Source organism: Mesoplodon mirus (genome assembly GCF_964341445.2).
Source record: "Mesoplodon mirus genome assembly, chromosome: 1".
NCBI classification, from domain to species: domain Eukaryota; kingdom Metazoa; phylum Chordata; class Mammalia; order Artiodactyla; family Ziphiidae; genus Mesoplodon; species Mesoplodon mirus.
Window position 1 is genome coordinate 54,862,805 of NC_138976.1, and position 12,386 is coordinate 54,875,190.

The 12,386-nt window shown below is 37.4% G+C and overlaps 1 protein-coding gene across 6 annotated transcripts in view; it reads left to right on the forward strand.

Annotated features, from left to right (window-relative positions):
• Nucleotides 1–222: 222 nt before the first annotated feature.
• ELAVL2 (ELAV like RNA binding protein 2) overlaps nt 223–12,386 on the forward strand; it is a gene marked incomplete at both ends in the record, with an annotated part of 71,873 nt that continues 59,709 nt past the window's right edge. For 3 of the 6 annotated variants that reach the window (XM_082620449.1, XM_082620452.1, XM_082620453.1), the window contains 2 exons: nt 238–309; nt 3,094–3,337. In XM_082620449.1, the coding sequence (XP_082476575.1) occupies nt 238–309; nt 3,094–3,337 (316 nt within the window). Of the gene's footprint in view, nt 310–3,093; nt 3,338–12,386 lie in introns of all 6 variants that reach the window. The other 3 variants (XM_082620450.1, XM_082620451.1, XM_082620448.1) reach the window with 2 other exon arrangements.

Consider the following 12,386-nt stretch of genomic DNA (forward strand, 5'->3'; position numbering starts at 1 on the left):
AAATCAGGCTCTTAATTAAAAATGCTTAATTTGTGCAAGAAAACTACATGTTAAAATGAATTTGGAAAGATTAGATTGGAATTGCCTCAAATTCAATTAAGCCACACTGCATGGACGTGCTGGGAATATCAATACAATCACTGTAAATTTTGTACAAACTGATTTGTTGCATTATCTTGCTCATCTAACATACGGTACTTTTTGTGTCCATATTGCAGACGGCAACTCCAAACTAACATGGCAGTCAGACTGTGTGATGTGGCTTCTCTGCTTAGAAGTGGTTCGTGGGCAGCAGAGCCTTGGACCGGGGTCTGTGGGATTTTTCTTAAATTCTGTAGGCTACTTTTTTTTAGCATGTTGCAGGAGTGCTGAGGCCATACCAAACACTTGAACTTTTCATTTGGCGTACTAATTATTCTTACATTTAACCTATTGTGGTATGGCCATCATTAGGATGTAAAGCACATTGCAATTTCAGTGGTACATGTAGCATCAGAACCTGCTTTTGTATGTAACTTTTTATTATCTTATTTAGGATTTAGTACAGCCTCAAAAGAGTGACAAGCTTTTTTAAAAAAAAAAAAAGTTTTGGTATGGTCTGAATACTAAGTTACCGTAATTCTTTACATTCTGTTTACTATGTATTTTTTTGGTTACTAAATTTTGAAGTTATTTATAATTCCTGATGCTTAAAAAAAATGTCGAAATTGTAAATCTGGCTGAAAATTATTTGCCCAGTAACTGTTGAAAGAGTTTGCATTCTGTGAACAGTTGTGTTGAGCCTATCAATGGAATATGCATTATTTGTAAAATATAGCACATTAGTATCATTTTATTCTGAGCAGATGGTCCTATAGCTGAGAGATGCTGTAATTTTCAGCGCACACAGCCTACTGCAGCTGTTCACTTGAATGTTGGCTTAGGAGCTCATTCTTGCCACCTGAACATGGAAATAAATGTGCAATTAAGTGAGGAGTGTTTGTTGTCCTTGCTAAATCCTGCTAATTTCTGTCAATGAACGCTTATATATTTCAAATGCCATCCCAGTGAGCTTTAGTCCGAATCTCTTATTTGGGTCTCATATAGTCTCCACATATACCCTAAGGTTTGAATAGTGATTTGTTTTAATTGGCCTTGGCCACTCTCATCTTGTAGCTCATTGTTTTCCTAACTGCTGGGCAGAGGTTAATCCCACAAGCATTTTGCTGTGGAAAGAGTGACCCATGGCTAATATTCTATAAAGTGAAACAGTTACGGTTTATTAGGAAATCTGAAACCTCCTTTCTCAGTTTCAGATAAATTTGTTAATTATAATAAAATGCATATCTTGAATTGTTTCGGTTTTTTTTTTTAATATAGATTTCCAAAGGTTCCTTTATTTTCCTTTACCCCCCCCCAAAGTATTCTCTGAAAATACTTGCTCAAGAGAGGTAGCTTGCAGTTTGCAGAGTAAACAACCCATTTCTTTGAAAAGGAAATGAAGTTATGGAAGGGTTATAGGTGGTTTGGTATTTCATAGATAGCCTGGATTTTTGTCTCCTGTTTTTTATCCTGATAACACTGATTCTTGTCCAGTCTGACCAGTCTCAATCTGTCCTATGCTGGCTTCTTTTATAAATGTCTCTTGGCAGTAGAGATTTCTTCCTATTGCTTATCCATGGTTGTGCCCTTTTATTTTTCTTAGGCAATATGCTTTTTAAAAGACTTTTTTTCTCTTTTCTTGTAACAGTCTTTGCCTCTACTTTGCTTTTTTTATTTTACCTCAAATTCTTTGCCTTTTATATGTTAAAACTTCCCTAAAACTAGCATCCCATCTATTCAAAATTGTCAATTTTGAGAAGTACTTCTTTGTGGAGCTGAGAGGTGGATGAAATATGAAGGATAATCCTTTCAGTGATGCTTTGATTTTTTGGATTCCCCTACAAGCTTGGCTGTCCAAAGTAGATAGCTATTGGAGGATGGTTTTAGAGAATTTGGGGCTGTGGTTTGTAACTCTTTTGCTCAAAGAGCATAGGATTGGTTTTTAGGGAACTAGATCCAAATTTGCTTATACTAAGTGATTTTTAGGGTAGCCTGAACAGTTTGAGGCCATTTCCCCCAACTCTACTATTTATTCTGTATCTGGAGTTTATAGATACCTTATCACTTGCATTTTCAACAGGCTTACACGCTCAAATGAAAATTCCTTGGGCTCGTCTGTTTGCAAAAGTTGATATATTTACATTGTTGTTTTGGTGGACTGGATAGGGATTTTTTTATTTTTATTTTTCCTTTAAAATCAGAGTCAAGGCAAAATACCATTTTGAATTGTTTGGGGATTTTATTTTGATGCTGTAGGTCAGCTACCTTGTTGGTGATCTTTAGCTGCCAAGGTTGACAAGAATGGCTTGTTAGATTCTACAAGGTACACTAAGTACTCAGTTTATCCCCCAAGTTACCCTACAAACCCTTTTGACACCCTAACATATAACATTTGCTATTTTCTTATTTCTTACCAACGATAGAGGTATAAGATATTGTCAATTAAAAACATTTTCAATATGTAACCAAAACAGTACATGTTGACAAATTTATATTTTTTTAAAGTACTCTTGCTCCTTGATTTTAAGTTAATGGATGTGTTAGTTTTAGAATATTTGAACTTCTAGGCTAACTGAATATCTCTGCAAAGTTAGGTAGACCATTTTTGGGGGCTTGTTTTTGGCAGCATGTTAAGCACTTTTATTTTCTGGTATTTTTAGTCAGGGTTTAATTCTATGCTCTTTGGTACTAAATTTCCTCAAGTCTGTGGACACACAGCAGGTGAGTAAGGGTATGTGAGTAGACCCAGAATGCGGTTCTAGAGAATGTTAAAGATTTAAATTGTGCTATGTGCATGTATGGAATATGTATATGAAAAGTACAATTGTGATCTTAAATCAAATAGCTTAATATGAAGTAAGAATTAGCATAGGTGTTGCATTTTTTGAAGCTTTGTTGTAATTTCAGCAGAACGACTTGTGTTTAGTGACAAGTGTTTAAATTCTTCGATGGAATCTCTAATAGTTTGTGTGTGAAATATGAATTCTGATATTTCTTATCTTCTGTTTTTAGCAGGTAATTGCTGCCATGGAAACACAACTGTCTAATGGGCCAACTTGCAATAACACAGCCAACGGTCCGACCACCATAAACAACAACTGCTCGTCACCAGTGGACTCCGGGAACACAGAGGACAGCAAGACCAACTTAATAGTCAACTATCTTCCTCAGAATATGACACAGGAGGAACTAAAGAGTCTTTTTGGGAGCATCGGTGAGATAGAGTCCTGTAAGCTTGTAAGGGACAAAATAACAGGTATGCAGTTTTATGTAAGGTTCCTCACATGTAAAGGATTGTGTTTTAAGGTATGGGAAAATAAGTTTACTGCTTGTAAATCATTCAGTGGTAGAGTTTTACACATCTAGATTTTCTCTCTGTTCCTGGCTACATCAACAGTATGAAACTTAGTTTTAGAGAGTTTTAAGTTTTCCTTTTAAAGCATAAAATAATATAATAACTAGACTTTTTTATAATCTGAACTATACAATAACATCTTTGAAAAATGCTTTAAAGGTGTGTGTGTGTCTGGAGCAGCAAGTGTCATGTTAACCTTTAGTTTTGAGATCTTTGAGCTTACATGATTTAGCATTTCAACAGTGAAGTACAAGGAGAATTGTTTTTTAGGAGAGGAAGAAACCTCTTAAAATGTCCTTTTTCTTAAGTCTATAGTCCTCCTTTTGTATGACCAAGTAAATGGTAATATTGACATTGTCAGTACGTAAATATTTGTACTGATACAATTTGAGTTTGGTAAGATCTTAGCTTCTGGAAAAAGTGGTGTATGGGTGCTCCTCTTATAAAGAATGAAAAGATGAGTATTTGGCCTTTAATGATGGTATATTTTGAATATTGGGTAGTGGAAAATCTCCTTAGTATTTTGTAAGATTTGACTAAATTTTTAGAGTAAGACAAAACCTAATTAAGAAGAGTGTTCTTGGCAGAGAAGGGTTAATGCTTCCTGCGGGAGTTGTTTTTAAACACTGAAAATGAATGAAGTATAGACAGACTCTAGCTTTTTCATGTTACTGTTAAATTTGAGTGATGGTGTGTAATAAATGGCTTATAACCAAAATATTAAGCTAAATATTTCAGATGAGGAAAGGATACTTAAAGGCAGTTTGAGGAGTTGGACCAGGAGTCTGAACTTTGACTGGTCATATGACGTTGGTCACGTCAACCCTTGGCTTCAGCTTTAGGTTTCCCTTGGTAAAATGAGGTAGAAGGCAGAGGAAGGGGTCCCTAGCTAATTTCTGAGGCCAATTCTGACTTTTTCTGAGACGGTACCTTTAGCTGTTCTTTTATCAAGACAGCAGGGCTTATTGTCTCCAGGGTGACTTAGAGCTGTCACCTGGGCTTGGCCTCATAGTCGTATTTACTTGAGATACAGATTGAGGTTCACAGAGAGAATTTATTCATTAAAATCAAGTAAACCAAGTAAAAACTAAGTAAAACCTGGTTGTCATCAATCCATACATAATTATATTATAACTAGTTATGTTACTTAGATGTTCATCATGATTATCAGGAAGGTTTCTTTTTTGTTTTTGAATATTGATAATTGAATGGATGAGATTTTTCAATTTCTTTTTCCAAAATCAGTGTGAGCAGCATATGTAAGATTTATATGTGAAATTTATTAAAGAAACAGTTTTTGAAAAGTTGGGAAAGGTAGAGAACAAAGGCTTTTTATTACATGTGTCTGTCCTGGTGCTGAATTTTATTTTATGTTTTTAGTAAAACAGCATCCTTTTATATGTGAATTTTGCAGTCTCTTCGACATAAATGTGATAAATGGTTTGAAGGTTTTGACATAAATTATGAGATTTCTGGTTTGATTGCTTAGTAGTTATTCTTATTATTTAAAAAAATGTTGCTTGAACTGGCATAAAGGTCGCATTTTTTGTTATGGTAGATGAAAACAGTAAACCAGTCATACATCCTTTGTATTAGGCATTTTCCACAGGAAACATCGCAGATTTTCATCTCTTACCTCTGGTCAGTCTTGAATTATCTTACTCTTCTGTAAACCTTTTACTAGAGCTATTATGTGGCAAAATTGGATAAATTTGACTTCTGTATCTTCAGACCCTTTGCTTCTCTGGCTTTACGTGGAGGATGGTAGTACTAGAACCACAGCGCATGGGTAATCTGAAAGAGTGCCTGATTAGATACTTAGATACTGGCAAAGTGTGTTAACATTTGTTGTCCATTTCTTTCACTCCCTCACCCAATTGCCTTTTCAGGGAGAGCTGGATAATGGAGGTTTCCACCATAGTGAAATTTCTGTTTAAAATCTCTCATAAGCTGAGTACCCAAGAAAATGAACAGTGAGCACCAAGGTCAAAAGATGTTTTTTCTAAGCTTAGTTCCATGAGATTTAGTCATAAATATTCCTCAAAATAACTGTTCCACTGACAGACAAGTTTGAGAAAAATCTGTACTCCGTAGTTTTTAAGAACCATATTGCAGATCATTAACATAATAAAAACTATATTAAAATCCTGCAGTAAAGAAACCAGTTTGGTTTACAGTTCCCCAGTCTTATTTAATCACAGAACTCATGGGGGGGGTGGGTGTGTGGAAATACCTCCTTGACAATAGATTTCCATCGAACCTGTTGCTTTGGAAGTCATTTGTTAACTGGTTATCAGAAAATCTGTAATTCTTCCATAAAACCTGTTCACGTCAATAAAATATGAGCATGTTTCATAAAATGAACATCCATGATAATGAACTATAAATTAAGAAGTTGAGTAGTTACATCGGAATACTAAGGACCTCTTCTAGTAACCCTGTTTTGAGTTGGCCCACTAACGTCTTATTCTTGGTATGTGTTAAATCTGTATTTAGACGGGTCTGAATTGTTTAGCTTCAAACATAAAATTACCTTAGATTTTTTTTTGTTATTCCGAGTTTCTTAGTAAATACTTGTATTGAACAAAATAGTCTAGTACATAGATTTCTAAAACTGGGTTTTGAATTGTTGCACTTGGCAAAGTGGGCATGTCTTCTGAAGAAGCTACTATTAACATATCTCTAAAAAGGTTTTGAAAGAATCTGTGGGGATTTGGACCCTGCCTGCCCTGTGGCGTTTAGCGTTAGTCATCTTGAGCAGTTTTTCAGTATATGTTTTTAGGATCAGGGCAGAGTTTCTCAGTCCCTCTCTAATTATCCAACTTATTCTACCTCCTGGGGAGCTACCAGGCCAGCTCCTGGTATCTGATTTGGTAGGAGCGGGAGCATTAATTGATTGGGTTGTAAGAAAACTGGGATCATTCTGTGGGAAGAAAATTTAAATCCCTCCTTTTCACTTTTCTTAAGTCTTTCCTTACTTAAATAATGCTAAAATTAAGAAACTGTATTTCAGGCACAAAATACCTAGTTAGGAAAGTATGTGCCTCTTTCCTAAGTCCTAAAAGAGAGTATATCATTTTTAGATTGTGTCAGTGTTAGCGAATTAATGTCACTATTTTGATAGAATGAGGATTAGGGAAATACGTTAAGAAATGTGTTCAGTTTCAAATACAATTATCTTCTCTCTAGTCGAAATTCTGTTTATTATGTTGTTCATCAGGGTCTCACTTTGGGCTTATGCCAGCTTTATGCTTCACCCTGTTTCCTATCTGTAGGCATTAATTATGAGAAGCTAATGCTGTTTGTACAGCTTAGCTGATGTCGGTCTGTCCCTTTGAGCTCTCAAATGCACTTCAGAGTTCTTGACACCTGCTGATGCTGCAGGAGTGAAATGGATTTTATGAAGCAGGGAATGAATAATAGAGCGTTGAGAGTCAGAAAAACCCTTGAGGTGACCTTAGCCAACTCCCCCACTGACAGGTGAGGAGAGGCCCAGCTTTGTTGACGTGTCGAGTCCAAGACTACACATCTATTAAATGGCAGAGCAGGGACCCTAATTCTGGTTTTCTCATTCTTCCCTAGCATGTTTCCTCCTTGCCTTTGTTGGAGGGCCAGAACTCACTCTTTAAAAACTAAGCACAGGACCAGCTGATGAATTTCTAGTGAGACATATAACTTGTACAGGGGTCACGAAGGAGCATCTTCTGGTGAGTGGTGAGTCTTCCACAGGAGGAGAGTGGAAGATTTTTGAGGGTCAAGGAGTGAGGGATACGTAAAACTAATGAGAGCATCCATGCTTCTCTAGAAACTTTAAATCTATGGTTGTCAGTTCAGATAGTCTAGCCCTGTGGTTCCCAAGTCTGGCTGCACATCCTTACCTGAGGGAGTTTTAAAAAATAAAGATTTCAGGGCTTCCCTGGTGGCGCAGTGGTTGAGAATCTGCCTGCTAATGCAGGGGACACGGGTTCGAGCCCTGGTCTGGGAGGATCCCACATGCCGCGGAGCAACTGGGCCCGTGAGCCACAACTACTGAGCCTGCGCGTCTGGAGCCTGTGTTCCGCAACGGGAGAGGCTGTGATAGTGAGAGGCCCGCGCACCGCAATGAAGAGTGGCCCCCACTTGCCACAGCTAGAGAAAGCCCTTGCACAGAAATGAAGACCCAACACAGCAAAAATAAATAAGTAAATAAATTAATAAGCTCCTACCCCCAACATCTTATAAAAAATAAAAAAAAATAATAAAGATTTAAGAGGCCCTGGGAATCTGTTGTCAGGAAAGCTCCCTAGGTGATTTGATGGGCAAGTGAGCAGTTTGGGGAATCATAGTCTTTATGGTCAGTAGAGTACCTGCATTGGAATCGCTTGGGATGACTGTCAAAAATGCAAGTTCCTGGGCCCTGCCCAGATCTTCCTATGGAATCAGTCTCTGTAGGTAGGGCCTGGAATGTGCCAATTACCTGGGAGTTACTGACTTCTTTTCCTGAACATTTTGCAGGGAGATAGAACCAGGGATTTCCAGGTTTATCTGAATTCTGGCTGGAGGTGGGTGGGACAGGTGGGTGTAGCTGCAGTGCCTAATTGTATGGCAAACTAAGTTTCAGATGCTGTTCCCTCCCCAGCTTTTGATCTCCTGGGGGTCAGGACTAGAAATGTAAAAGTCACTGGGCTGTGTCTTTACTGAATGCCTGACCTGTCCCTAAAAGAGTGTGTGCGTATGTAGGTATGTACGTACGCACGTATGTGTCTGTAAGTGTGTAATTAGTTTTCACAACTCCAGGATAGCTTGTTCTGTAGCTGTTACTTTTCCTTCAAAAAGAGGAGATAAGAGAATTATAGTTGAAGACCTCAGGTAATGAGTGTTGCTCTTTTTAATTTTGATGTGATAGCTTCATTCTTACCCTAGGAATTGCTTGAGGTGGGTCCTATGCTGACCCCATAAGCTGCCAATTAGAAGCTTTCAGACAAAACGGAAAAACAAAGGCCAAAACAAACATATAAAAATACAAATTACAGGGGCCCAGAGGAGGGGAGGGGCTTTGCAGATGTAGATTATCTGTGGACAGGCAGTGCCTTGGATGGTAACACAGACCTCTTTTTTTTTTTCCCTCTCCTTCCTGAGAGCCCATGGGGTAAAAATCTCATATAAAATGTGAGGGTTCTTAACTTACATCCCTGTTGCTTCCTGAGAACTTCAAAGTTAATTTTAATGCTGGTTTATTTTATGAGGATAATGTGATTTTCAAACTTTATTTTGATGGCATGATATTTTCCCCTCCTCTTTTTAACAAATATACTCTTAGCTCCTCAGGATTGAAACAGATAAGTGGTATTTTATAAGTCTAATGCATACCTTCAAATTTAATAGCATTTATTTACTGTGATGAAGTCAGTCAGTCACAGTGAGCCCAAGGCTGTGATGAACACTAATTTGAAAATGTGGTTGTGTGCATCAGTTACAGTCTTAAGGTCAGCTGTTAGTTGTAGGTATCCATAGTATCAAGAGATTAAGAATTCTGATTCTTGCAGACAGGTACTTGAAAAGATCTGGGCGGTTGGGTGGGTGGGTAGGTGGGTGGTGGTAGCTTAATAAATACCTCATTTTGCTGACTCTGGGTGCTATTTAATTAGAAATTTGGCAGAAAGGCTGGGTGTATGCCCAGGTATTCACAAAACAAGGTAACTTGGCAGCACAGGGTAAATGCCTTGATGCCTAGTGTATTAACTGTGGAATATACATTTGAATTGGCTGTCTTTAGATTTTAGTGGCTAAATTTATATAAAATGAAATTTATATAATATGAGATGAAATTTACTTTTTTGTGGTATTGAAGAAACTATTTGTCTATTTATCAATATATCTTTAAACCATATTATTTTTCCATGTACTCTTGTTTCTTCCAGACGTCATGACTAATCAGTCATTTCAAAAATTTGATGTTACTACTTGATGTTACTGGTTTTTATAAAGTTTCAGGGAAAAACTTTAAAATTTATTCTTTCAGGTTTATTTTTCTCCACTCAGACCTAACTTGGGTGTTTTATAGAACAATTTTCAAAGTGTCAGTCTTGATTAATTTAGATGAAGGATTTCAGGATGATGAAATTAGAAGTTTATAAGATTTAAGAAACCAAGTACGGTTTTTTTTTTTTTCTTTTTAAAAAAAAATCATTGTCAGGGAGGAAAAACTTTCCTCCACCCTCTTAGTTTAATTTGCAAGCCCCCAATTACTGAACCTAACAAAAGATAGGTTATACAATGTTATATGTCCATTGTATCTCAGTGAAACTGGGGGAAAAAGGGATTAACAAGAGAAGAGGCAGCACAGTTTTTAGTAATATTTCACATGCCTTGGAGTTCACAGAAAAAAAGTGAAGCAAAGAAGTTGTTAGACTGGGGCTTATATACCATTTTAACAAAGAAGCAAAGGGGGTTTGGGTTCTGAGGGTGGGTAAATTGTAGGGGAGTGACCAAGAAAATATATAGGGGGAACTAATGGAAGATGAGAGCTATTTTAGCAAGGTTTATCTATGCAGATTCATCTTGGTGCTGACTCTCCATCCCCAGTGGTAAGAGTTGCTCTCCTCTTCCCAGTATAAGAGAGGGGAACACCTTCACAAGGGAAATTTATAACCTGCTTTTAGGCAGAAAAGGGTGGGGCAGAGAAGAGTACTCTTCCTGTATCTGTTGATTCTTAATTGCCTTTAACTCAGAATATTCCTTAATGCTTATAACTGGCATATTTGAGGGGTGGCAAGGCATATTCTGACTCTCTTCACCATGAAATAAGTTTAACTCTCAGCAGACTTAGACAGAAAAGTTTCTTCTTCTGATAGCCTGTGGTAATGAAACCTTAAATGACTAGTTTCTGGAAGAAAAACATCTATTGTGAGGATGTGGAAAAGCTTGAAAGAGAACCATTCCTGATTAATTTGTAAATCATCTGGATTTTTGTTTCTCTGATTTCTTGATGGTGATCTTTGTATTAATTTGTTTTATTCCATTAGAAGGAAATGAAAAAAAGTATTGTAACTCTCAAGAACAGGTCACACAGTTCTTCAGCAGCTTTTGAAGAATATTTACTGTGAAAATGAGGTTGAACCTGTTGGTTAAATGAAGTTTAGGAGTTTTGATTCTGTGCTTTTTTGGCCCTTGTTGTCACTGGGACTTCTAGGATGACCATATCTGTTTTGCCAATAGATTAGGAGCATAGTGTTTTAGTGCCCTTGACCTTATTGCATTATTAGTTTGATACAAAACATAAACTTTGTTAATGTATGCAAATTCATAGAAAACAGAATACAGTTGAAGTTCTTTCGTAAGTATTCACCCCGTGAAATTTAGCAAGATATGAATGCGTGTGCGCTCTTTGCTATTCCAGACCTTTCCACAGTGTTTCTTCTGGTTTTTGTTTACTTTTACATCAGAAAAAGTATACATACATACATACATCTGTACATCAGGTGGTATAGAATAGAAACCATTTTCAATTTATTACTTAGTGGCTGTCATCATAATGATGGAAAAATGTAGATGAGAAAAAAGATGAACTAAATGGAAGAACATAAAGAACAAATTCTGATCCAGGAATCCTTCTTCTTTTTAAAATCTATAGAATGCTAAAATTCTGTTTCTCAGGTATGCAATTGATTTATCAATCTGCTTTTCTTTTGGTGGATTTTACTCTATTTTACTGCCTTGTCTGTTATACTACCTTAGCACCAGCCTTTGCTTTCTTAACTTTCTAAATTATGAGTAGAGCAAAGTGTTTTTCTTTTGCACCTATTGGAACATTTCCTTTTAAATATTACTTGAACAGAATAGTTGATCATTGAAACTAAATCTGTGCTTCAGAATTTGCCACCTTCTTTTGAGCTTGTTCTAAGTTACTTGACTTTCAAGTCCACTGCTGCTACTGAATTTTGAGAGCTGGGGAAACCATCAGAGTGTCCTTTCCAGCTAAAAACACTAACTTTAAAAAATATTTTCTGTCATTTTACTTGTGAGAGTCTTTTGATCTGTCAGGCCTATACAGTGACTCATTTAGCATGTTTTACTTCTTTTTTTTTTAATTAAATTAATTAATTTACTTATTTTTTGGCCGTGCCACGCAGCTTGCGGGATCTTAGTTCCCTGACTCAGGGATTGAACCCGGGCCGTGGCAGTGAAAGCATCAAGTCCTAATCACTGGACTGCCAGGGAATTCCCTAGCATGTTTTACTTCTTAATGTATCTGGTTTTGCTTCTTAAAGTATCAGAATGTCAGTTTTTGACACCATTGGATATCCCTTTTGTTGGTTATGGTATCTGTCATACATTTTTTGAGAGACTTCAAGCTGTAAAGCAGCATTGGCAGCTCTTCCAAGTATTGTGAAGAAATGGAGCCTCATTTAAAACTATATTTCTTGTGATCTAACTACTCAGTAGTCTCTTACATCATACATCACCATAGGTAATTGAGGGGTGATGGCAGAGGCCACGGTCTAAGATCTGCTGTCCTCCCTGTTGGAGGACCCCTGCCCATCCCAGAGGGTCTTAGACACAGCCTCCCTTGGCTGGCCCAGCCCTACCCTGAGCCAGAGCACAGGGTAAGTGTGTTCAACCAGAAGAACCAGGAGGCCTTTCCTGTCTTTCAGATGAGCCTGTCATCCACTTATAGCGTGCTATGCCTGTGCTGAAGAAGTTCATTTCTTTGGAATTCAAAGAGCAAAAGTTGCACAGGGTTCCCTGAAGCCTAGAGCCTCTGGGTGGGGCTGAGTGGGAGGAGGGGAGACAACCATCTCTACCTCTTGCGGCCCAGGAGACTGTCTGACCATTTAAGAAGAAGAAGACAATATTCAGTTTAAATTGTGTTCATAAGCGTTTCTTCCCATCTTTCCATGTGAAATGGACTTTGAATTCAGGGTTAATAGTATTTACCAAACCCCTATGTACACTAGGGTTGTTATTATGT